This window comes from Silene latifolia, chromosome 10 (assembly GCF_048544455.1).
Source record: "Silene latifolia isolate original U9 population chromosome 10, ASM4854445v1, whole genome shotgun sequence".
NCBI lineage: Eukaryota > Viridiplantae > Streptophyta > Magnoliopsida > Caryophyllales > Caryophyllaceae > Silene > Silene latifolia.
Window position 1 is genome coordinate 6,212,734 of NC_133535.1, and position 27,201 is coordinate 6,239,934.

Genomic DNA, 27,201 nt, shown 5'->3' on the forward strand with positions numbered 1-27,201 from the left:
ATACAACTTAGAAAACCGAAAAACTCAGGGGTACACCGTAAAATATCCATTTTATTTTTAAAAGGAGGATTACTCATGAATTTAGAGTATATTTCCGTTTTTCTTTTTAGAGCCAAGTCTAATAACTTCATGTCCGTTATAATACATTTTGATATTTTCAATAAGAAAAATAACACTTTTAAATGAACAAAAAATAGGTAGTGTGAAGGTGTGATCTAATTGGGGTAGAGATATTGGCTTGAATTTGAAGTATATTTTGTGTAATCATATATTTTCTGTGAAAAAAAAATCGCATATATTTATCAATATATATTTTGTTTCATTGACATGATGCAATGCGAGATACATATAATATACACCCGTTTATAGAATATATGGTGAGATCAACTTAGAGCATGTTTGACATAACTTGTTGAAAACGAGTTTTTGTTTTTCAAGCTTAATATTCTAAAAGTATTTTTTAAAGCAGAAGCATAAAATTGCTGCTTCTATTTTTATGGGGAAAAAGATGATTTTTCGGCTTTTAAGAAAATCTTTTCAGCTTTTAAATAAAGATATGTTTGGCCAAAAAGTGTTTTTAAGTACAAAAACACTTTTAAAAATTAGGCCAAACACACACAAAATTGGTTGTTTGTCCAATTTATGTTTTTTAACAAAATAAAAACACTTAGGCTTTGTTTGGTAAAACTGACTGAAAAGGTACCTGAAACCTGTTAAGGTGACTGAAATTAAAGAGTACCTAAAAAACTAACTGAAAATTGGAAATTGATAAGGTAGTTGATTAATTGTAAAGTGTTTGGTAAAACTAACTGAAAACGTAATTGATTTTTTGTAAAATGACATAAAAGGACTTTAATAATTATAATAAATTAATTTAAATAAAGGGTAAATATGTAAAGCAGAATATTTTAGCTACCTGAAACTTTAAAAAGCTATCTTGAGTAGCTTTTCATTTCAGGTACCTGAAATGACTTTACCAAACAGCATTAGGTAAAACAGCTACCTGAAATTTTAGTCAAATTAGGTTGTTTGGTCAAATCAGATACCTGAAACACCTTATCAAACATAACCTTAGATAGGCCAAACGCACACTTATAATAGGAGACTATATGATTAACAATATTATGTACATCTCCACATCACAACGAAGAGAAAATTAAAGTGGTGGTCTATATCTAGTTTAGGGGTGATAAACTACTAATGAGACATGACACATGGCGGGCAACTCGCTATCACCCTAATCAAAGCTCAGTTCGAAAGCTTAACAAGTGAATTTAAACTAAGATTGTCTAGGCTCAAATATGTGCAAATAGATAAGATCATACTTTTATTTCGAATATTCATTGGGAATAGTAGTTGGTGTTGTTCTCTTTTATATAAGGGGAGGGATTCATTGATTTGCCCAGATTTTTATATATCCCATTTGAATCATGTTATTTATTTATTAAAATATGGAGGACTTTTTTTTAAAAAAATTAACATTTATATGTGAGCACGAGTTTGGATAGGGCTTAAGTTGACAAGCGTAATATTGAGCTCAATTTTTCCATCGGGTAAACTTAAGCTTGAATTTTGCTTCATGAGCATAAGGTGACCATAACTAAGCTCATGCTCGGCTCGATTCAACTCGGTATCACCCGCATTCACACCAGTGTGAGTGTGTGACCAACACACCGGTATGCCATCAGCTATAACTCTACTCATAGGTGATTATATGATTCATTCATGTGTTTCACCTTGTTTATGCATATAAGTGAGTTTGATACAAAGGGTGTTCACCCATCCCTTAATCATTAGATAGGGCTTTGATTAGCATAATTTGGAATGGAGCAAATGTTCTAGCCAACTATATTTACACACACAACAAAAAAAAATGTTTCACGGTGTTTATCATGGTCAATAACACTTTTTAACTTTGATTATAATATTTTCTTACTGACGTGAACAATCAAAAATTGAGTATAGTGAAACTTAATATTACTACATAAAGTAATCTTTTTAAGAGATTAGTCAGACCGGAATTAACTAACTAAATTGCCTTGAGTTCGTTGTTAATATCTCACAATTGTCTATAACAGAAATAACCTAAGAAATCGAATATGAATCTTAATTTTTATTGTTATGCGCATACATTTGAGTATTAAAATTGTTGATATATTTCCAATTTAACTTAAGATAAGGTGTTACGTGTTAGACATGTATGAGAGTCATTATGTTCCCTATGTCCGTTTGATGATATTCCATGGCTCTTGTCGTCGAACTTTCAATAAAATAGATTTATGTTTTCACTTTTTAGTGTACAGTCGCATAAAATTTTTTGTTTTTTCAATATACACTATGCGTATTTTATTATGTCCAAAGTCAAGATTGCAAAATCCCTCAGATCAACTGCAATTGTCATCCTTAATCTTATTACATAAGGAGAATCCTTAGGATTCTATACCACCTCATATACGTGTATAAACGTGCCAATGCTTAAGTAGTTAAGTACTAGCAAAAAATCATGACTCATTTAGCGAAGTGATATTTAACTAATTTTTAATCTTAAACGAATATATATGCTTGTTTTAAGACATACCAACCATATTAATTAAATTGGATTTCATAATAACTATCATACAAAATTTCCTCATAGTATCACATCTAGATTGACACGAGTGTCTTCTTTAGAATCTCGTATTCGTCTATAACAGGAATTATCAAGGTTTCAAATATAAATCTTACCCTTTATTGTTACCCATATTGAGGTTAAAATATTGATATATTTCCAATTCAATTTTAAACCAGGTGTAACATTCACTGATTCACATACCTGGATGAGAGTCCGCGAGTCACCATGATCCAAAGCATTAATGCCAATTTTGCTCCATCTGCAATAAAACAGAACTACAATTTCGAGATTACGGTTAACGCCTAACTAACTCTCCCGAGTATCCCCAAACAAAAGGTATAGATACATTATTGTATATATTCTCCCGCTTAATTTACATAATCTTAACCAGATTCTTGTTTACATCCAAAAGTACTACCGCAAATATTCAAAAGTTACCTTCATAATATGTGTATAGCTTAGTACAAACCTAACATATCTAAACTTCTATACCACCTCATTTCTACTTCGTAATAACAAAACCCGATCTCATAATATAATAATTAAATTATATAATAATAATAATTACGTAAATCTTATTATTATTATATTTGTAATTATGGGGTAATTATTATATATTTTTTAATTTTTAATTTTTTTTATTTATTTTTGCAACTAAAGAAAAAAAGAAGGGCGGTTATTGTGAAGTTTATTATCCCTCTTCAGAAATACAAACTCTCCTCATTCTCTTTATATCTTCCGCATTAAACAACAACAATAACATAAACCCTAATTCTGTAATCTCAATTTCCCTCTTTTAATTACTCTTTTCAATTCGATTTTCAACTCCTATTCACTTTACGCGTCGGAATTTCACATTCGATTTCAACAATTAAAACCGTCAATTAACTCCCACGACGCTACGCTGCGAAACGCCGTCGTTTTCGATTCTTACGGTTCCAATTTCATCTTTGAAATTGCGTTTCTTCGAGGTTCGCTTCGAATTTATCTTCGTTGTTTATTTGATGATTTTTCGTTGTTAATTGATTAGATGATGTTATAATTATATTGGAATTTGGAATTAAGAGTTGTTAATTGTGGTGTTGATACTCTGATTAAGTTTGCATTAGGGTTTCTGCCGTAATTTGTTTGTGGAATTTTGGACTTGTTTGTGATTTTTCGGGAATTAGGGTTTCCGGATGCCGGTTTCGGGTTTAGGTTTAATATTGTGATTGTGTTTGATATGAGAGTTGAATTATATTCGAGCATGGTTGAAACGATGAGGGTCTGCTGAAGTGGGTCTGAGTTTTGCGAATTCATCTTTGGTTAGAAGATGGAGGCGTAGGAGTGGTTTTGGTCGGTTTCGTCTTACGCCTTTGTTGGCACTGGTGCTGGAAACCGTAGTTTTCGAGTTGTACAGCAAAAAGAACACCGTCAACTATTGTTGATGTTGGATAGTTAGTAGGAAGACATACTAGTTGCTCGATCGTTTGGGATAACGACATAGAAAGGGTCTGAAATCGGGTTTAAAGCCGGTATATTAGTTTGAGATAGGTAATATCGGATTCTAGGTGGTGTAATTCGTGGAAGAGGTTGGGGGTAGGTTGTTTTAAACATCGTCCTGGTACAATTACTATCATGCTCAAGAATCATCATGGAAAGAAGTGAACCCAGTTTAGTCCCAGAATGGCTGAGAAGTAATGGAGGTGGCGGTTCAGGTCACCAATTTGCAACTTCACAAGCAGGTGATTATAAAAAATATCTTTTGGTATTGCATTTAATTCTTGTAGTAATTATGATTTTATCGGATGTTTTTGTGAACGTTTTCTTGATGTCTCTTTGTTGTAGATGGTCCTGTCCTGGCATTGCCGAGAAGAACTAGATCTTCGAAGAACATTAGCAATTCTGATTCCTTGCATTCTCCCCTCCTAGACCGTAGTAGTTCTTCTAATTCTAGGAGAAGTTCAAATAGTAACGGGTTTCATAAGCATGATAAGAACTCGTATGCACGGCCTTATAGTAGTTATTCTAGAAGTCATCGTGATAGGGATAGAGAAAGATCAGTAATTACTGACAGTTGGGATTCGGACTACTCTGATCCCTTGAAGGGAGTGTTCGGTGGAAGAGCTGAGGATCCGCTATGGCGTCCTCAGTCATCGATTTCTAGGAGACAGGATGAGGCTCCCTCGCGGAGAATTCCTGCAGATATGAGAAATGGGGTCCATAAGAATGGTAGTGGCAATGGTAGCCAGTCTTCTGGGGTCAGTGTTACTGGTATTCAAAAGGGGTCATTTGAAAGAGAATTTCCTATGCTGGGGGTTGACGAGAGGCCTAAAACTCCGGACGTAATAAGAGTCTCTTCTCCTGGTTTGAGCAGGGGTATCCAAAGCATGTCTATTGGCAACTCATTATCAGTTGGCGGTGAAGGGTGGACTTCTGCTCTCGTGGAGGTTCCCTCTGCTCCTGGAAGCAACAGTAGTAATGGATCCGCACCTGCTATGCAACCTGGTACTGCAACTTCTGTTTCTAGCCCTAGTTCTATGTCGGATACGTCAAACCCTTCGTCCAGTCGCAGTTTGGCAGACCTTGTGGGGCAGACAGCTGCCCAAGGACATAATACCTCACAGGTACTGCATTTCTTTTTCCCCATAAATTCCTTTTTTGCTATTATAAAAGTCATTTCTGCTTAACGACGCACTTCTGATATTCTTTGCAGCCGTCAGCTCAGTTCCAGAGTGATGAGTTTGCTCTTGCACAGTCCAAAAAATTAATTCCTATGACACCATCATTGCCCAAAACTTTGGTGAGTATTTTCTTCTACCATGGCATAAGCTAGTCTGCTGTTGTGCCCGCACTTGATAGACCTGCTTTCTCAAACTGTTCACTGTAAAAAAATTATTGCTACAACTTACGTTGAAAAGCCTGTCTTTGCTGCTGATAGATTGAAACTAAAGTGTTCACCTTAAATTTTTTAGCATTCATCTCTTACTGTAATGCTGAAGTTTCCAAGAAAGTGGTAGGATGTGGTAACGGAGGTGTCAATCTATGTTGACTATGTTGCTTGTGATATTTTTATGCTAGACAGTTTGACGTGTTGAGTTGTTGCCAACCTTGTAGTATGTGTGAATTGTTATACCATACTACTCAGGTGAACATTATAGATCAATTTCCCATATAGATGGGTTAACATATTCATTGAGGGCAAAGTGGCAAATTGACCCCAAAAGTTTGTCATTAGAGGCAATTGAGCCCCCTTCTCTTTCAAAACGAGCAAATTAGTCTCAAGTGTTTTCACTATTGTGTAATTAGGTCCAATTAGGTATTTCTGGTTCTACACTCATTGGAAAAATCCGACATGGAATGGAAAAAGATTTTTAATTAATTTAATAGAATAACATCATTTAGAAATCAAAAATAAATACACTCATCTTTCATAATTCATATCCCTCGTAAAACAGCGTAATTTTGTCATCTCCTTCTTTTCCCTTTGTTGCCTTCATCCGTCTTCAACTAATCTCCCCATCAATTCCCTTGCGCTAAGACAAAAAAAAACTTATTTTGTACCTACTTTTTTGGAATCTGCTATTTGTTTTATTTGATGGATCTTCTAAGTTGTCTTTTATGGCTACTCATTTTGACGAGTATTAGTTTGTTCCGCATGAACTCTTTTTTATGAGATGAGTATAAAGGTGTGTATTACGGGGTGCTTGTCTTTCCCCTATGTTTAGCTCTCTACCCTATGTGTGCAGATAACTCAGTTTCTGACCATCTAGACGTGCTCCTTGATCTCTGTTGGCTTTGTTTCGCCAATTGTTTATGCATAGTCATAGAGGTCTGAAAATAGTATGCGTAGTGTACATATCTTTTAACACTATGCTGTCGTAATGAATTTATCCCTCATCCTAAGTTAATGACAATTACCATTATTATTGATCCTTTTAAAATGGTTGAAGATCACGCCATCCAGGCATGCTTGTCCTTGATCTATATTGGCTTGGTTTTGCCAATGGTAACCAATCATCTCAAAATCTAAAACGGTTTTCTTTAAAAAAAATAATCAGTGTTCGGTGTACAACATGCAGAAAAAGGGGTATCCTTGTATAAAATACTAACCTGAAGTATTTTTGTCCACTTCCTCTTTGCTCCTTGTGCACTATTTAAAACTTAGAATAAGATATTACTTCCTGTATACACTTGACAAGGGTGTTTGTGGCTGAGGTTTGCTCTACTGTTTGGCCGAAATTTTGAGGAGTATTATCTTTAGTAAAGATCACCAAGTTCCGTAGGTAAATTTTAGGATATGCTCATACAAGCCAATCGTTGAAGAGGTAGAGTGCTCATGGAACTGAGCCTTTTACATTAGATATGGTAGGCTTCTACATTATATTGTGAAGCAACAATGGTCGACACAGGTCTCGACATAATTTGTCTATGGGTCATATGCAAAGAACCCTTTGCGTGTTTTCATCATACTAGTAATACTGTAATAGTGCATGCATCCTTCTCCGCTTTTCCTCTACATGTGGTCTCATTGTATTGTGGCAAATCTGGCAATGTTGTTCGGTGGCGATGTGTGTTGCTTTAGTGATCATTTCTGGTGTTATCTCGTGTTTTGTTTGTATGTCTTAGAGTGTGTAGTTGGTTGATTGGAACTTCACGCCTCTGTTTTAATTATTTTGCTGATCTTAAGACCATCTGTCTTCTATAAACTTTATGACACAATAATAGGTGCAAAATATATGTTCAGCTTAACCTCCGATTTTTTTCTAATTCCTCCTGTCACTTACTTTATTTGACTGTCAGTTGATGGTCATGGTCGTGTGACTTTTAAGTCGTGAGTAATGACATCCTGTTGCTCAGCTTAACCTCCAATTTTTTTTGTAATTCCTTCGTGGTATAATTTCGGAAGACAAGGAGACTCCAATGTTATGGAGGCTAACATGCTATCCCCTCTATGTTTCATCCCATTACTTTCCAGATTATAACAACTCTTTGGGAGAGGGGTCTTTATGGGGAGACTACATTTCTTTCTAGCTGTGTAGAATTGTTATAATAGTTTGTCCGCTTTTTCTCAGGTTCTTAGCTCATCTGATAAGCTGAAGCCTAAGGCGGCTATTAGATCCAGCGAAACTATAGTTACGCCGAAGAATGGGTTATCCCATCTGTCATCTTTACAGCCTGGCAGTCAACCTGCTCGCGGAGTCAATGTCAGAGGAGATGGTCCTACTCCTAAGTCACCTTCTTCAGGCAAGCTGCTGTTACTTAAACCAGGACGTGAAAATGGTGTTTCCTCTGGGTTGAAGGATCTTCAAAGTCCTCCAGCTATTATAAATAACAAAGTTGCAAATGGTCAGTCCACTGGCAATCCATCACTTGCTTCTGGTTCCACAAAGAACTCACACAACCCTAACCCTAAGATTTTGCCCGGTGAGAGGAAGGCATCAGGCCATGGTTCAAATCCCGGTGCTGGAGTTGATAAGCGAACTTCTCGCAGTAACTTTTTCAAATTAATGAGAGAGAAGTCTCTGAACAACACGTCGGGACCCGTTGATTCTGGAACTTCTGCCTTATCTGATGTGGTAGACAAGTCTGACAAAGATGCAAACGAACTGGCTTGCGCTCAAATGACCTCCGCCGAAAGTAGAACTGAGTTGAAATGTAGTGGCGAAACTTGTACAGTTGATGATGCTGTTATTTCTCCTCCCTCCGTGGTCATCGACAATGAGGAAGAGAGAGCGTTCTTGCTTTCTCTTGGGTGGGAGGATCATGCGGAAGATGATGATGAAGAAGGGCTGACCGAGGAAGAGATACGTGGCTTTTATGTTGAGGTACGCAGCCTGTCCGCAAGGGTTCAAACTCCAGGCCCGTGAATTGTTATTTCATGTTTTAACCAACTCAGCCAGCGCATACGAGCATTATTTCATGTTGCTAAGATTAGGAATGTTCAACTTATTTTTTTTTGTGCAACATAGAAACCTTCTATTTTTTTGGTCAGTCGAAGCACGCACTTAGTCGCATTACAATAAAGGGGAGGGAGGATTCGAAACTGGGACCTATTGTCCATAATACCCCTGTCTTAACCACTAGACTAAGACATCTTCGGTACATAGAAACCTTATATCAGGCAGATTTCTAGACTAAAAAAAGTATATACCATCTTTTCGTTTTCCAGGTTATGAAGCAGTGCCCTACTTCCAGAGTGTGCCGGGTCATACAAGCAAAGATATTTTCACATGTTGGATGCTCTTCATCTAATGAAGCAAACAGTCCAGCTTCTCAGACGGAAGCTTGAATCGGTAATACATGCTACTTCTTACTTCAGCCTTATATTAAGTAGAAAGATAATTGCGGAGTTTGGATATTCAAGCATCAATCAGCTTTTGGTTAGAGGCCCTTGACGAAGGTGGTGGTTTGCCAGTTTACTGCAATAAGTTTCAATTGCCGAGTTCTGCTAAATCTGATGTCAATATCTGTTTTTTAGTTTTTTGAGATGCTTGAGAAAAAGGTAGGATACAACTTCTTATGGTCTTCAAAAGTAGATTCCTTGGTAAATGGCTCTTTTAGGAATCCCTTTTTCGTCAACGATATAGTTTTTTTATCTCCCAAATACGAGTAATTTTTTCCGATATTCAAGGGAATGGCTGAAGTAATGAGAAGTCACAATGTTTTCATCAAATTTTTTTTTATGACAGATTGTTCGCTATATTTTCTTTCCCATATAATGGCCTTTACTCTAATGAAGGCATTTTTAGCACTTCAACCTTAGTGTTAGAAGATGGCCCGAAGGGAAAGAAAGGTTATTGCTCAACAAGTATTTCGTGGTGACGGAAAATGCAATTGAATACGGAGTAGTTTGTTGCAATCTTTCTGTAACTTACTTGTTACATTGCAAGTATTTTCAAGAAGTATATTTCTAGTGCCAATTAGTCTCATTGTAGACGGGTATATCCGTCTAAAGATGTAGACGGGTCAAATATGTCACCGCTTTTATAATAAGACAATGCCCATCATCCCACTTGTTGTTTGTTTTATTATGAGAGTGGTGACATATTTGACCGTCTACAACGACGGATAGTGTCCGTCTAAAGTGAGATTTCAGATGTTGGTTTTCTTAGCCTTAAATTAGTGTTGGGCCGATCCACTATAAAGTATCCGTCCAGTTCAGCCCAAATTTTCTCCCCCTTTGACTTTTTCAATGATTTCCGAGACGACTTAATATCCGAATAACGTTGCTTACGCTTCCTACCTCCCTGATTGCTTTGGCAGCAAACCAGCCAATCCGCAGGGAAGTTTGGCTGAACAATTCGATGAAAACTTGGCTGATACGAACGGTGATTGTCTGATAATGCATTATATGCGTATAAAAATCAACATTTGAATTCACAGGCATAGAATTTTCCGGCGCCGGGTCTCGAAATTGCCGTCTTCACCTAAAATATGTTGCGTTAGTTAAATACCTCAAAACATCGATGAATTTCTTGACCAAAAAAAAAAAACATCGATGAATTTCAATTTTCAAACCCTAACTTTCTTCCCTTTTGACGTAAAAATAACACTAATAAAGATTTCACCTACTTTCAGACTCTATTTGTACCTAAATAAGAATGAAAAGACGAAGAATGTGAAATAAAAGGTTATCAACTTTTTAGGGTTTTTGGTTTCTTCGATTGTTGATTTTGCAGATTGTTTATTTTATTTTATTCCTTGTCGGTTAATGTTATGTGTTCAGTAATTTTCGGTTTTTTGATATCAAAAGAGGATAATTTGGGGAGATAAAGGTGAGTGATGTCTTTTAGAAGGAGAAATTTAATCAATTGAGCTACGGAGTATTTCTTTTTTCAATTCTGCACGTTTGTTTTTGCACGGATATAAAGTATTTATGTATTATTATGCACACGAAATGAAAAAACTTTGGGAAAATGAAAGATACCGAAATAACGAAAACATAAGGAAATGACTATCACATCAGGGAGTATTTGTGTAATACGGAGTACATTATTTGTCTGAAAAGAACTGAATAAATTAAAAATGAACATAATTTCCTTTGATTCCTACTTACCTTTCACTCAATTGCATATTTGCATCATTGCATCTAATAACGCATCGTGATCTATGGTCGCAATAGCTTACCGAGTTATAAGTTATTGGTATCAAAATCGACTATTGGTGTAATATCAAACTTAATTCTTATCGTAGTGATCCTACGTAGTTGGAATCCAAACTGTCACGACGACAGCACATATCACACGTAAAATAATCATATACGGAGTACGTCACCTTCTTAGAACTTAAAAATAGCTAAATCAATTCAAAGTGGCAATATAATACTACAAGAATTTCGAAGAATGAAGAAACGACAGCATTGCACTGTCGAAGAAGACATCGCATCAGAATCATAGAACATATCAGTGACATCACAGCAGAAATCTCCAGCTCAATCTCTAGAAGTAAAGCATGATTGCTTGTTCGACACGCCAGATTAGCACAAACACAACTCATTCATTAATCATTACCAAAATTTTCGACTGTCATTATTTTCAGTTACAATAAACAACCAAATTACACGAGTACGACAACTCAGTGTATTCTGCCTCGTGTAGAGTACCTAGTCCCGAACTATACATCGGATACCAGATAACCAGAATCCAAAATCTGTACGAGGGGTGATTGGAAGATTGGGTCTCACATAATGTGTCGTCCTACGAGATGATCGGAGAAGTAGGTCACACATAATGTGTCGACGTGTCGTCCTACTCGGCCTCATATATGGTCAGTAAGTAAGTCCTTGTTAAGTATTAAGCTCCAAATAGAATACCTCTTATAAACGCGCTGTTCTGATCATGGTCTACCGACCCTTTTGTCTGAACTTAAATTGTCGGCCAATGAGGCAGTCCTATTTCACGTGTCATAAGAGAACGCCCCAAATTCCATCATCGCCTTCACCACATTTTTCGTGAACAGATTTCATCTTCTCCACTGACTGACAGATGCCACTGCAACTCCAATCAAATGATGCTACACACACGGTACCTGCCTGTGCCTTCCATTCACAATCTGCAAAGCCATGGAAACACCCGAAAAGCATGAGTTTGAGGGATTGCGTGAAGGGTGTACGTTGTATCAAGTTGCGGTAAAGTAGCTTAAATTACAAAAATAATCTCATCGGGGTGCCTATTTTACAAGACTCGGGGTTCATGCTGAAGAAATACTATAAATTTTAGGCAAATTTTACAGCACCAACAAAAAATGAGAAGTACGCGACTCGGGTTTGAGTCTAAGTGTCGAACTTGACTATTTGATGAAAATTTCTCATGTTTTTGGCTTAAAATGGAGTGTTCATGTACCAGATCTGAGTGTTGATTGTTGTACATAGGCTAAATGACGACATGACGTAATTCGACGAGTAAGTGTATACCATCTTTGACCTTTAGAAAATTCAACATAAAGGGAAATTAAAGAGAACAGAAACAAGTTTAGAGTCTTATATCGATTTGATTACGTAACAGAAAGGAAACATTTTTCACTGTGGAATATAAGGTCCACAGACATACTGCATTCAAATATTGCTGTCATATAAAATGACAATTCAGATAATTACCTGGTGGAGTTCCACAGCACATGCTACGTTCGTCAATATGCTCAACGTCAAGCCCAATAAACCACGAACCAAGAGATACATCTTCATTTGCAAATTTGTGCAATATAGGTCTGCATTGACATCCAAGTGAACATCAAGGAAAATGAAACTGCTTCCACCTATGACGAGTTCAATAATTACGGGAAATGTCCTATGTAAGCCGAATCCCACAAATTTAACATGCATCAAACGACATAATGTCGCCTCCCCAAATCCAAAATTTTTAGGAATTTGTCAAATACTATACCAATAGCTTCACATGAATAGAATAAACTTTTTCTCTCTCTCTCTATCTCTAAAAAAATCTCTTTAAAAACCCTAGGCTCCATCAGTTATAAGCGGGGCTTCCATTGATTATCAATCGATGGTAAGCCCCAGAATTATTTCATATTTCAATCAATAGTATGCAGATCTATCTTCTATTCAATAAAAGTCTCCTTTTTGGTGAGAATCGTTTTTCTGTCCCTTATTTCGGGGTTTTTCCATGTATTTGTGGGTTTAGTCTCAAGTTCGTAGCGGGTTTTTTCAAAGGGTACAAGTGATTTTTCAAAGGGTTCGTAGCGTGTTCTTTCCATTACTTATCTCTCTCTCTCTAGTTCGTTGATAGTTCGTAGCGTGTTCTTTCAAAGGGTACAAGTGATTTGTCAACGATCTTTGGAACCCGTCACAACTCACACACAGGTAAATTTTATCTCATAAACCAAACGAAGGATCCCCTCAAAAGCTAGATAGCGATAACAGGAGGAGCCGAATTGTCAGATGCTGTTTTGAGATCCCTAGTTTATAAGAATTTTTTTTTTCTTTGGTTTCCATTAGATTTGTTTTCGATTATACCTATTCTTTGTAAGTGTTGTATGACGTTCTATTAATGAATTGTTCTTTTCTTTCAAAAAAAAAAAAAAAAAAAATAGCTTCACATGAATCCTTTTATGTCAGATGAAATGATAGACAATGGATGCATCATAGAACGATAAAACCAATGATAAAAAGTATGCCTATAGCACTTCGCAAAGAGGTAAAATGATGTCTTACTGATTTATTGAGATATATGTTGCCAGATCCTTTGAAATGGCATAGATTTGCCCAGTTGCATGGCGGAAATACTTATTCCCTTCTTCCCCAAACTTCCAGAATTCCGGTTCATGATACTTGACGTTCCTGTAAAATAAAAACAAAAAAGCAGGAAAAGAAAACATTTAGACCCTCACATTGTTTTTCAAGAATACAAAATAACAACTTTACGTCAGCTCAAGGAGGCCTTGCAGACTTACTTCTGAGCTAGAACAGGTCCGGATTTCATACATCCAACATATACCCTTGGTTTCGATCGATAATGAGCAAGAGTTGAAGCCAATACACCTAAAATGATAAACAGATAAGATGAAAGGCCTTAATAGAGTGGACCGATATGAAACAGCAAATAAACAATAAAAATGAGTCCGAATGAAACTAATAAATTAAGAATTTACCTAAGTTGACATGGACGTCATCGTCAACCTTAACATAAAAGTCAGCATCCCACATAGCAACAGCCGTGGAAAAGTATATCTTGGTTTTTGCAGACAATTCATGATAACCTTCAATATGGTCCTGAAAATAAATAATTTAAAATTGAGATTGTCTGGTTGACTTGAATTTACCTATACATAAGCATCACGAACTTGGTAGTTCCAATCTTACCAGCCTGAGAAAGTCGTGATGTTGAGCTTCTTCTGAATCAATAGCTCGATCAAGTATGCTGTTTGATGTTGCACTAGTTCAAAAATGCAGAGTTTAATCAGTCGACATGTCATGTTCAAAACACTGTGACTACTAGCAAAAGTATACCACTATAACTTTAAGCTAGACATTAGCGACCTAATATACAAAATGGCGCTAGTGCGATACAAAAGACCACCATGAAAACTTAACAGCTAAACTTTATTACATTCACAAGTGTGTCGGTCTAATCCCTAAATGAACAGTCAACTATTGCATAGGATGTTTCACAACGGCAAACCACGATTACCAAACTAGATATGAATAAGCCAGACCCGATACAAGATACGCTCTAAAAAAATGTTGATATAAACTATACAGACTTTAAGCACGCGCCGTGATAATATATGTGCTTGAATAGATTCGTGATTCAGTGAGGATTAAGCGAGTGGGGAAGCCCGACTTCAAACACTATCTAGTACTAATATTAAGTCTGATCAAGATAATAACCTAGAGCAAAAGAACCACCAATAGAATGAAATACCTGTGACCAATGGTAAACCGTATCACAATTCCCTTCTCCTCTTCCATTTTTTGCAGCTTTTTACCTAATATAGAGTTACGAGTTAAAAAAAGTAATTACACTACTCAGTGCTCAAGAATCAAGATCACGGCATAAGTAGCAATGTAGCATCAGCATTTAAAATCAAACCTTGAGGCATCCAAGTCTCTCTAACTGAATCACGCCGTCTCCTACTACTAAAGGCAGTGTTAATCCCGATTACAACGAAAACCTTCTTCTTAGGTTTGCCATCTTGAGCAGTGGTACTACCAGCGGACTTCTCTAAAGGAACCAGCTCCTTAGAGGTCCTCGTCGCAGCCAATTCCATTTGAAGAACTGAAACCGACTTATCCAATGACCTAAACATTCTCAAAGAGTCAAAGTAGTTCACACAATCACCACAATCATCCAAAAACACGAAATTTTACCCAAAACTAGCTGAATTACAATCCCACCAAATACTCACTTGATTGCATCATGGGTTTTCTGAACTTCATCCATCACATCTTTCTCACTCCCGGATTTCTGCCACAGATTTTCAAATCAATAAATTCACATTCAACAACAACAACAACAACATTACTCGAGCGCCTCAAAGGATCCTAAATGTTAGCAACACGAAGAGACTGTTTCCGAATGACCCACAATTCCAAAACACCCATATCTACATCTAAATTTAGAAACTTTATATCTAAATTTAGAAATCAAAAACTAAACCAATCCCAAATCATACTAATCCTCACTAATCATTACCAAAGTTAATACCTTTTGAGTCACACAATCCTCATGAATCAATTGAAGTTCCTGATTTTGCTGATGACTTGAAATCAATGGACTTTCAGATTCTTTTGGTTCCCAAGATCTTCATTTCAACAAAACAATCAAAACCCACCAAAATTTTAGCTCAAAGATTACTCTTTTACTATTCTAAACTTCTAACATAAATCATTTCACACAAATTACAGAATAAGATCGTCGATAAACACTCATTTATCACACTGTAAGACGGTCGTACACAATAACTACTAATCATTTAATAACATTCAAATTAAAAGGTAACAAAAGCAAACCAAATCAAACCCACCAAATTTTTAGCTCAAAAAATTAAAGAATAAGATCGTCTTACACCGTGAGACGGTCGTACACAATAATTATCAATCGTAACAAAAACAAAGCAAATTAAACTTAAAATTGTACCTATTAGTGAAGAACATCCCAAGAAAGAAGAATGAGATGCAAATAATTGGAACCCATTTAGTAGAAATTTTACCATTATTTCTATTCTTCATCATAAGATCTTACTAATTACTATAATGGGTATATAATTTTAAACTTAAAAACAATAGAAATTAGTTGAATAATTACACAAAAATGAACTTTATTAATTAAATTGAGAGTAGTAAACTAGTAGAATTAAATATGGGATTTGAGTCAACAAGTGTTAGGCATGAAACTAAGAAAATGAAGGGATTGAAATGTTTTGTTGCAAAGAAAAGAGATTTCGTGGAAAGTTGGTTGGATGACTTGTATTATTATTAGTTGATCAAATTAGACGGGTCTAACAATCTTGAAATTTAAGGAATTTTTTTTGGGTCAATACTAACTTTTTACATGTCTTTGGGGGTTGATTATTTTGAATCTTCTCTCAATTGTTGTGGGTCTTTTTTCGGGGGTGTTTGGTTGGAGGTGTTGGAATGGAATGGAATGGAATGGAATGGATTTGAGTGATTCTAGTGTTTGGTTGGGGTCTTTTGGAATGTAGTTAGAATCTTGATTCTAATTCCACCCCAACCCCTTGAAATCTCATACCCACCTTCCCAATCAGGTTTCTAACTCCATTCCCACTCCATACAATTTTAGAGTGAACCAAACAATAAATAATGGGTATGGGGTTCTGAATCCATCACCTCATCGTATCTCATTCCATTCCAATCCATTCCGACCTTTTGAATCAAACGGCCCCTTAGTCTTGCTGAAGACGGGTCAGAGTAAGTGACGGATAATGACACTCATAAAATGAGTAGGGGGACAAGGTGGGGGCACCCCCATGTGCTTCCCTCTCTCCTCTATTTGGGTCATTTGTGAGGGAAAATGGTATCCGTCATTCCAAAGTGACGGATACGTGCCGTCACAAATGAGATTTTGTGTTTTTCATACGGTCTTGCTTCTGACCGTCACAAGTAGTGTTGTCTTCGAGTTGGATTCGGGTCGGGTTTGGTTGTCACAGAGGCGAGCCGGGCTTACCTGGCTAAGCCCTGGACTAGCCATGGGGAGGGGCGGGTTTACCTGGACCTGGTCGGGCTAGGAGTATGTTCGACCCTGTCATGCTCGCGGCGAGCCAAGGGCATGCTGGATTTGGGTTTCGTGACCCGGGCTAGGCCGGGTCGAGCCTGGTTGTGTGCATAAAGAGTCTGCGAGTCGGCCCGTATTGTTGGCTAGCTCAAGTCACAAGCTTGTGATCTTTCACATCTTCTCTTTCACTTGCTCTCCCTCCTTGTTAGAGGTTACAAGCTTGTGAGCTCTGACGGAATAGTATCGTCATAAATGAGAATTTATGGTCTTTTTTATACTCAACGGTTTTACTTAAATATTGTGTAAAATGGCTTTAGTTAATAAATTCTGAATTCGAGTTTGGGTGGAATTATTGGGATGGTGAAACTCTACCTCATGAAATTTGACACGACTGTATTTCCAGAGCTCGATCTCGAGACTTCTTGTTAAGGTATAACCAACATTTTACCAATTCATCATGATAATGGATCTATTAATAGTTGTAATTACAATAAAGGGTCGTTTGGTTACCCACTAAATAACACAGGAAAAATTCATGTGAATTGCAAAATTGACATATTGTTTGGTTACCTCAAATTCACATGAATTGGGAGTTCCCATGAATTTCAATTCCTCCATAATAGAGAAAGTGACTTACCTAGGTCCCTCTAGGTAAGTGAGAATGCCTACATGAATTGCACTTCCCACATGGCAACCAAACAATATTTACTAATTCACGTGAATTCTAAAATCCCGTGTTTTATAATTTCCTAGGCCATACGAATTCCTACATACAACCAAACGATTCCTAAGAGTAATTTTGTTAAACTCCTTTTAAAAGTTTTTGAATTTCTTTACAAAATTACTTTACTAAAATTAACTAATACATTTGATTGTAGTTGCAACTAATTGGATAATCACTTTCTCTCAAAATTTTATTATTAAATTAACTCGTGTTCGTGTAAAGTCGGGTAAATTAATAAATTTTCATTTATGACGGATAAAATTCGCCACAAACTTATAACGTGAGACAAAATGACAAGTGGGAGGATAAATGTAAGAGGATTGTGAGAAGTCACAGACTTGTAACCGTCACAAATAAGACGGATTGGGTAAAATTACCTTACACTAGTATTTATTGGAATTCTTCCAGTCTTCTTCACTTTTGTGCATGTGTGGGTTACCTGAATGGGCCTTTACAAGTTTACAACCTAGTGGAAGTAGGTTTTGGTCATTTGCATTTTTGCAACTTGTAACTTTGTAAGTTATGTCAGAGCCATGTTACACGCATGATATAATTACGGACTACGAGTAAATGAGTCATTTAGGTTGTGTTTGAATCGGTTATTCTTCCCGGGCTAATAAATTGTTGGGTAATTTTTGAATCGAAGTATTTTGGATCGGATCACTGCAAAACGGATTATTTTGGGTCAGTTTGTTCTAGATCTCTTTGGATAATTTTGGGTCAAGATTTTGCATCAACGAGTAATTTCAGGCCATTTGGATCACTTCAGGTTGGATCACTTTTGGATCAGCTCATTTTGAGTCATACTTTTTGGGTCATTCTTTTTATCCCGTCCAACCTTATCGTTCGGTCAGTTTTGCTAACTCTAGACATAACTCACTCCTTGACTCCTTGTATTTGATTTGTCTAATATTTTGTTTCATTTAACTCCATAAAATCTCATATTTAATAAATGAATAGATGATTCTACGTTTTTTTCGCCAAAAATATTAACTTCTATTTGGGCTTTTACTTTTTACATTCTACTATGTGCCAAGTCTAACGTAAAAAATGATTGCCAAAAAATATGTATAACGTTCTTCTATTCTACTATGGGCTAAATCTATATCATAATTCATATCAATGATCTTGCCTAAAAATAAGGTAAAAATTGATTGCCAAAAAATAAGTATAAAATCCTCAATCATTGCCAAAAAATAACGGACTTTTCCTACTTAACTTCTTATCATGTGCCCTAAGGGCACATGTTAGAAAAACCCTTACTATAATTATCTCATTAATTCAAGATATATTAACAAGATCAAATCTTCAAGCTCATAAGACAATCATTGCTATAATTAGAATTCATCATCTATCTACTAAAAGAATAGGAAAATTAACAACTTTTTCCTCCAAAAAACATCTTTTTAAATACGGAAGGTATTGATAATTTAATTGTATTCATTAAATAAGTAAATTAATAATTATAATATATTTATTATATAATTCTTTTTATTAAAATTAATCTTTTCACCAAATTATGATTTTTCACTAAACAGTAAACTATAATATTTTAATTAAAGTATAAATAATACATAAAACTACTATAAACCATTAACTTTGTGGTATAAAAAAATAATTTTGAAAAAAATACATTTCAGCACATTACTCAATTCTCTTTGATTAATTTTCAGTTTTATTTTTTTTGGCTCGAAACAAAATACATAACGAGAAAAATGAATAATTAATGAGATACCACTATTATTTTACAGTGGAATTTTATCCAATTTTCTTGAATAATTTTATAATTCAATTTTTTTTTTCTCATATCAAAATATAATGACGGGAAAGATGAAAAATTAATGAGGTGTTAATTTAGCATGATTAAGTAATACAAAAATAAAAATACTATAAATACCGCGCATTCATTGCGCGGGTTTTAAACTAGTATATAGTAATTGAGTAACTCCCTTGAATCAAATGTTATTGTTTTTGTATTAGCTTTTCTTGTTGTTTTCAAAATGGAAACGATTAGATTAAATTTTATTTCTACTTGTTTTCTTTTTTTACAAAACCATCAAATTTCAGTTTATACTCGAACTAAACGCTTTTTTTTGTCAAAGTAAACTGCAATAACACAAGATATGACTGGGTTTCCACCCACTATGAATTTTTGCAGTGATAAAAAACAACATAAATATTTGCTTAGTAAAATCGAAAATAAATTAAGATTGATAATTATGAATTCACATTACGGAGATATGATGTAGTATCTGTTTAAAATGATGGATTTTATTTGAAATTAATCTAAAACCAATAATATACCTACCTTCCAAATGTTTAAACTTCGAGAAACTTAAAGAGGATCAATTATATAGTAGTATAGACAACTAGTTAACCATTATATTTTTACTCGTTACAACTTACAATATACATTATACTATTTCCCCTTCATTCCATATCATTCGCCCTTATTTATCTCATCTCATAACCAACCATACACGAAAACACCCATACCCTACCCTCCATCGACTTTGGCCAACCCTTACCAATCGTCGGGCACTCAACCAACATGCCTAACTCTGGTTGGTGACCACGGGGCCAAACTATCGCCCTTGCGCACTCTTCTCCCCTTCTTTTACGTTATCCCCTCCATCCACTAGTGACCTGCTCACCGTCGTCCCCTTACCAGCAACCCAATCCCTTTTCTTTCCGGCTATACCACCCTTGTGTCACGCTTGATGAATCCATTTACTTCTTTCACCATCCCCCCCCCCCCTAATGAAGACACCATTATTACCATCACGAATAGACATGACAAAAGCAATCGGACTCGATTGACCTGACCCGACCTGAAAAGGATGATCCGAGACCCGAACTACATTACCCAAATATGACCTGAAATCCAAATTGACCCGACCCGAACATGACCCTAGTTTTCTTGACCTTTTACTGTCTCGACCCGAACATGACTTGATCTGAAACTACAAAACCCGAAAATGACCTGACAAAACACAACTCTAATTGAACCGAAAAGACTTGAAACAAATTTTTTTCTCTTACTCATTGACACGAAAATGACCCGACCCGAAATAAACCGACCCGTTTGACCCGGCCAACAAACCCGAAATGACCCGACCGAATTAACCCTAAATCAATGAGTGACCCGAACTGACCTGACCTGAATTAGCCCGACCGATTGACCTGTTTGCCAAGTCATTCACGAACACGTACCTGCCATCATCGACCACCATGTTCCACCCTCTTCCCTTACCGTCCTTCACTTAAGTTGCTAGCCCACCACCATCCAACAACCAATAACTAACATTAAAAATATCAAAAAAACCATATAAACAACTCAAAATTCTATAAAACAACTATAAAAAGGAACATGTATTTGATCAAGATGTTAAAAAATTAAACATATATTTTACATTTAAATTATCATTTATAATTAATTTTTTTTAATTAATCTGTGAGGTTTTATCTATAATATTCCACCGAACCCAAGACGTTATTCGGTTGTGGTGACCTCTTGAAGAGGTCCATTAATTAACTTAAAATCTGACTAGTGCTTAAAAGGATTGATAGTACTACTCATATCAACAAAGTGGGGTTTCTTTTATGGTTATCCATGCGAAAGAACTCCACAGTTAAGCGTGTTAGGCTAAGAGTAGTCTTAGGATGGGTGACCTATTGGGAAGGTTCTCGGGATGCATGAGTGAGGACTAAATGCGCTGGAAATGACCCATGTTGATATGTGGGCCATGTACACATCCAAGTAAGCTATCGTGAGTGACCGCTCCCGACCCATGGACTGGGACAGGGTTTTATATTATCGATACAAATTTAGGGGTCGTTTGGTTCATTCGAACATTAGGAATAGAATGTGATGGATTTTAACTCATGGGAGGTATGGAGTTAGAATCTCATAAATGTTCATAGTTGTTTGGTTCAATCCGGGAATGAGGAATAATAATGTATTTGGTGGAAGTGGAATGAAGTTAGAACCTTGGGGAAAGAGGTGGTACGGTTATAAGATTGCAAAGGGTTGGAATCAAGTTAAAATCTATTGGATATCTAACTCCATTCCAAAATGTGCCAACCAAACATTGGAAATTTGGAATGACTTGAATTCATTATAATCCATTCCAAACCTCCAAAACAAACACTCCGAGAGTTGGGTTCAAAGTCTTTTAGTTAGTGACATAAAAATCGAACAAACTAACATAAAATTAAGAATACCACTACCTAAATAAAATACGGTCCAAAGATAAACTACGTTCGTTAATTAACTGATAATCCAATAATTAAGCTCCGTTTGACAAAACATTTCAGGTACCTTATTTGGTTTAAGTAGCTTATTTGACCAAAATTTCAGGTACCTTATTTTTTTTGCAAGCGTTTGACAAGTAACTTATTTAAACAAATAAGTTACCTGAAATTAAATGCTACCTAGATTAGCATTTGAGAAATAAGATACCTGATTTGATGTTATTTTCTTTTTTTATCTTTTAAATCTATTCTATTAAATAATTTCCATATCCTTTTAGGTCATTTCATCAAAATCAGCTACCTTTTTGGTTAATTTGACAAACATTTTTTTATATAATCAATTATCTTATCAGCTCTTAATTTTCAGCTACCTCATCAGTTAGTTTTTCAGGAGTTACGCCAAACAGAGTCTCAACATTATAAATTTCAAAATTATAATTTATTTAATTTAAGCTAATTGCTACTCAAAATGAAAAACGGATTATAATTTGTGTGACCTAATAAGAGATAGCCGACATTACCCTAATACAAATTCATCCAACAATACCCTAATTGGGACACCACTTATAAAACCAACCAGCCCTAATTTATCCAACTACTCCCTCCTCTTATCTTTCTTCATCTTTTCGCCACCCCCAATTTCTAGGGTTCTTCCTTTCTCTCTCTATCCATCCTCAATCATCAAGGTATACTTTCTCTCCATTTCTTCTTCTTCTTCTAATTCCTTTCATCGATCTACTATTCCTTTCATTTCCGATTCATCTGTGTGTTTAATTGTTCGATAGATTTATCTGTTTTCGTTAGGCTATTTGATTGATTTGATTTAATTTAATTTAATTTCAGTTGATGTGTTCGTATAGTAGATTAATTATTATCAGGAGTGATAGATTGACATACTTGATTGCTTATTACGGATTGAATGAATGAATTGAATAAGTGAATGAGTAATTGGATGTGTTCGTTTTATCGAGTTATGGATTGAATTAGAGAGACATATGCTAAATAGTAAATACCCTTGTATTGAAAAGTGGTTGGTGGTACTTAATTGATGTTATTAGAATATGGGTAAATCTCCAATGCTTGTCTTCTAGTTTTCTCAGATGTTTTGTACATCTAGCTGTAAGAGTATTTGTTAATTTTGACAGTCAATGATTCTAGATTGAATGAATGAATTAATCTGTGTATGAAAGAATGATTGGATGTTTTTGAATAATCGAGTTGCGGATTGAATTAGATGGACATATGCTAAATACCCTTGTAGTGAAAAGTGGTTGGTACATACATTTTGTGATGTTATCACCTGGAATTTGCTCCTCTTATGAAACTTGTTGGTCGTGTCGGTTGTGACAATTTTGTGCTCATCTCGTTTAATTGTTGGAATGCTATGACATTTTTCCTTCTTAGTTTAGTTCCACTATATATGCTAGTTTGGATATATATTGAATCTGATTGATTTTAGTGGATTAGTTACTTAGTTAGAAGCGAAATTTTTATCTTGGGTAAGACTGTATACATCCGACCCCCTTACCTTGCAAATACCGCAATTTACGGGAGACATTGAGGCATTGGGCTGATGTTGTTTTTGTTCTATTTGATATTGCCGTTGTTTTGACGGCATTGGATGGTGACTAAATTAGCTATTCACGTTTTACTTTGTATGTGATAGTCAGTCAGTCACCTATATTGACATTTTGTTTTTGATGGCACCAGAGTTTTCTACTTTGGAAATCATTTAGCAAGATCAATTTGTTGTTGCTATAGTGGTTGTCATCTGAACTACATTTTTTGTTGTTATTCCTTGGTTTTATTTGGGTGTCGGGCTATTGAGTATATCAATTCTGTGACTTCTTTTTGAGTCATTGAAATGATCTAGCAACTTTCAGTCTTTTTTGCTCATCTTCTCGTTCCTCCATTGATTGATCATGAATTCATGATTGCTGCTTCGCTCTGTTATCAGATCCGTGATAGTCAGTCGCTGTGCTGCTGTAAAATGGTGACTAAATTAGCTACTCATGTTTACTTAATACATGGTATAGTCAGTCAGTCACCTAAATTAACATTTGATTTTATGATAGCAAAGTTTGTAACTTTGAAAACCAATTAGTGAGATTATTTTTCTTTCACTACCTTGGGCTGTCATTTTAACTACATTATGCGGTTGGTGCTATTCTTTGACTGTGCTGTTTTCCTAGGGTTTTGTTTTGGTTACATATGTGGTAACACGACTTTTGGTTGTATATCTCTTCTTTTTGTGTTCTCTTTGTGCTGCTGGAAATTAGAATGCTTTGGCATCGTACCCTTGTTTTTAAATTTTCCATCGTGCCGTTGTGTAACTTCTAAATCCATTTAGTGGGGGTAAATTTGCTTTCACCATAACGGGCTTTCATTTTTTTAAAGTACATTTATTTATGTTATTTTTTGACTGGGAATTTTGTTGGTTGTGTGCCTTGTGCGCGTAGAAATATTATGCACAGACATTTTTTCCACTTCCTTGTTCTGTTAAACTCTGTACATTTTTTTAAAAATAGGGGACGCAGTTTTTGAAAAACATTTACAGTCAAATGGAACAAAAGGAAGGCGGTATTTTCAAGCATGTTATTTGTTAGATTGGATTAATTGTAGACGTGGTTGCTTTAATAATTTACATATGGTAAATGTCAGATGGGTTTGAAGTTGAATCACTTCTCTAGTTTCGATTATAAGAACCAATGCTTGCCTGCCTATTTAAGTTGGGATTTTACCGGGTCGTTGCTGTAGTCTGCTGTTGATTTGGTAGTATATCCAACTGATTATATCACTATTCTAGTAGTTACATGTTACGTAGTAGTACTGATTTTGTTAATTGTTTTCTAATACAGTATATTATTAGTAATCCCAAAAAAATACCTTTTTTCTATGTTCCTGTTTTTCTAAACCTGAAGCTACTATTTGATAACTTTGATTCTTATGTGCTGGTTTGTTTATATTCTAATTTATTATTTGCTTCTTACAAATCATTGGGTCTTACTTTGCAGGATATTGGCGGCATTGCGGTTTTCTTAAAGTGGAGTTTGAAGATCCTTTTATGTCTATACAGGAGACAGTTTTTGCGTCATCAGTTGATTGGTGTGGAGAACATTGTTTTACACCTGGAAAAAAGGATAAACCATTGTCTCTCGACGTTATCTGCATGCATCTCGGGCCATTCGAGGGGAATTCAGTTGAACGTTGGGGTTGCAATTTTATGCGACCTTCCTATCTATTAGGCTCTGCTCATATTATCTCTTCGTAACAAAGTCCAAAATCATCTGCAAAACAATATGGCGCTTCAGAACATTGGTAAGGACAATGCTGACGATGCCTTCTACAGGTATAAGATGCCAAAGATGATCACCAAGATTGAAGGCCGAGGAAATGGCATCAAGACCAATATTGTCAACATGGTTGACATTTCGAAAGCCTTAGCTAGGCCTCCCTCCTACACAACCAAGTATTTTGGCTGTGAGCTTGGAGCTCAATCCAAATTTGACGAGAAAACCGGCACTTCCCTTGTCAATGGGTCCCATGATACTGCAAAACTTGCTGGACTTCTTGAGATCTTTATTAAGAAATATGTCCAGTGTTACGGATGTGGCAACCCGGAGACTGAAGTTCTTATAACTAAGAGTCAAATGATACAGCTGAAGTGTGCTGCATGTGGGTTTGTGTCTGATGTGGATATGAGGGATAAACTCACATCCTTTATACTTAAGAATCCTCCGGTTGTGAAAAAGTCGTCCAAGGACAAAAAAGCGATGAGAAAGGCTGAAAAGGAACGTCTCAAGGAAGGGGAAGCTGCTGATGAGGAGGCAAAGAAGTTGAAAGCTAAAAGTAAGAAGTCCTCTAAAGAAGGTGGTTTGAAAAGTACTGCTACTTCTACCAAGAAGAAGGCTGGATCAGATGAGGATCGTTCACCCACTGGAAGCCAGAAGGATGACGATGAAGCTGGCATTGAAGATGAAGATGATGACATCCAATGGCAAACCGACACATCAATGGCGGCAGCTCAGAAGAGGATTCAAGAACAGCTTAGTGCCGTGACATCTGAAATGGTTATGCTTACCACAGAAGAGGACTCATCAAAACCTGAGCCAAAATCAAACGGCACTCACCCGGTTGACCCACATGAAACCAGAGTCAAGGACTTGAAAGCGTACATGGCCACTGGTCCTACTGCCAGCCAGCTGAAAGCCCACCTCGGGTCCTGTTCAGGGACTCACCAGGAAGTAGTGAATGCACTAATGGAGGCTCTGTTTGGTGATGTGGCCAAGGGTTTTGCTAAAGAGGCTAATAAGAAGAAAAATTTCCTTGTTGCCGCCCTCGCTTATGCTGATGGTTCACAGTGGGTTCTACTTCATGGTTTTGAGGCATTCTGTGGGAAATCAAGCTCGGATGCTGTGAAGGAGATTGCGCTGGTCTTGAAGAATCTGTATGACAGTGATCTGCTGGAGGAGGAGGTCATTGTTGAATGGTATGAAAAGGGATCAGCTGGAGCCAATAAAAGCTTGGTGCTGTGGAAGCACGTCAAGCCGTTTGTTGAGTGGCTTCAGAGCGCAGAGTCCGAATCTGAGGAAGACTGAATCCCAAGGAGTTCGCATAAAAAGAAAACTGAATAATCCTTTGATGTTAATGAATGATCGATCGTGGTGTTTACTATTTACTGTTACTCTTTTCTTTGTTTCTGGTTTGGTTGTGTGTTGAGTTCATTTAATTTCCGTTGGTCTTTTGATGTTTAATGAATTCTCGGACTTTTGCTCTTCTTTAATAATGATGGCAGAATTATGCTTTTTGTCATTTGTTGATCTTTGGTTTTAGCGAGAGAGTTGTTGTAAACAACAATCCGCTCCTGAAAAATTATCGCAACAATCCCTTTATGGGACACATACTCTTTAGCACCCATTTCCTTGTACGGATTCTTAATCTTTTGGGGCTTTAATTATACTTTTATTTGACTAGGGTTCCTTGCGCTCCAAACTTAGTTTTGCATTAGGTTAGGAAGATAGGCGATAATAGCTCCTCCGCCTCCCAAAGCGTAATGTCCTGTCAGACTTAGTCGTTTTGTCAAGATCAAGAGCGCTTTTATCTCCCCACTTTTATTGCCCCCTCTCTCAAGACGGTCAAATGTCGGCAATCTAAGCATAGTCTCACGTAGGGATGGCAAAGGGTAGGGTCTGGGTAGGGTCCGCCTAGACCCCGACCCGGACCCGAGATTTTTCCTTTGGACCCGTGCCCGACCCAGACCCGCAAGGGTCTAAAATTTGAAGACCCATACCCGGACCCTAGGGGTAAGGGTAGGGTCCGGGTCTACTCGTGGTCCGAGTTTCAGCCATTTTAGTAACAGGATTAACAGCTATGGGGTCTATAATATTAAAAAAAAAAAATTCATATTACTTTAACATTATGAGTTTATTAATCTCTATTGTACA

General features: G+C 36.3%; 3 protein-coding genes across 4 annotated transcripts; 2 read left to right on the forward strand and 1 right to left on the reverse strand.

Moving 5' to 3' along the window:
- Positions 1-3,267: 3,267 nt before the first annotated feature.
- LOC141604868 (uncharacterized) lies at positions 3,268-9,266 on the forward strand. Its single transcript, XM_074423415.1, has 5 exons — positions 3,268-4,335; positions 4,439-5,217; positions 5,307-5,393; positions 7,666-8,418; positions 8,763-9,266. Exons 1-5 carry the CDS (start codon positions 4,245-4,247, stop codon positions 8,880-8,882), a joined length of 1,830 nt encoding a protein of 609 aa, XP_074279516.1. The 5' UTR covers positions 3,268-4,244; the 3' UTR covers positions 8,883-9,266.
- Positions 9,267-11,071: 1,805 nt separating this feature from the next.
- Positions 11,072-16,128, reverse strand: LOC141604869 (beta-1,3-galactosyltransferase 7-like). Of its 2 annotated transcripts, none has more exons than XM_074423416.1 (11): positions 15,685-16,128; positions 15,253-15,349; positions 14,954-15,012; positions 14,638-14,846; positions 14,470-14,533; positions 13,908-13,980; positions 13,697-13,817; positions 13,499-13,586; positions 13,260-13,385; positions 12,189-12,298; positions 11,072-11,644 (listed from the first exon to the last, which is right to left on the reverse strand). In XM_074423416.1, exons 1-11 carry the CDS (start codon positions 15,777-15,779, stop codon positions 11,496-11,498), a joined length of 1,191 nt encoding a protein of 396 aa, XP_074279517.1. In that variant the 5' UTR covers positions 15,780-16,128; the 3' UTR covers positions 11,072-11,495. The 2 variants fall into 2 exon arrangements, with proteins under 2 accessions (XP_074279517.1, XP_074279519.1); XM_074423418.1 differs by lacking the exon at positions 15,685-16,128 and adding an exon at positions 15,572-15,684.
- Positions 16,129-22,286: 6,158 nt separating this feature from the next.
- On the forward strand, positions 22,287-26,569 carry LOC141604870 (putative eukaryotic translation initiation factor 5-2). The gene is made up of 2 exons (XM_074423419.1): positions 22,287-22,443; positions 24,772-26,569. Exon 2 carries the CDS (start codon positions 25,057-25,059, stop codon positions 26,353-26,355), a length of 1,299 nt encoding a protein of 432 aa, XP_074279520.1. The 5' UTR covers positions 22,287-22,443; positions 24,772-25,056; the 3' UTR covers positions 26,356-26,569.
- The last annotated feature ends 632 nt before the right edge of the window (positions 26,570-27,201 follow it).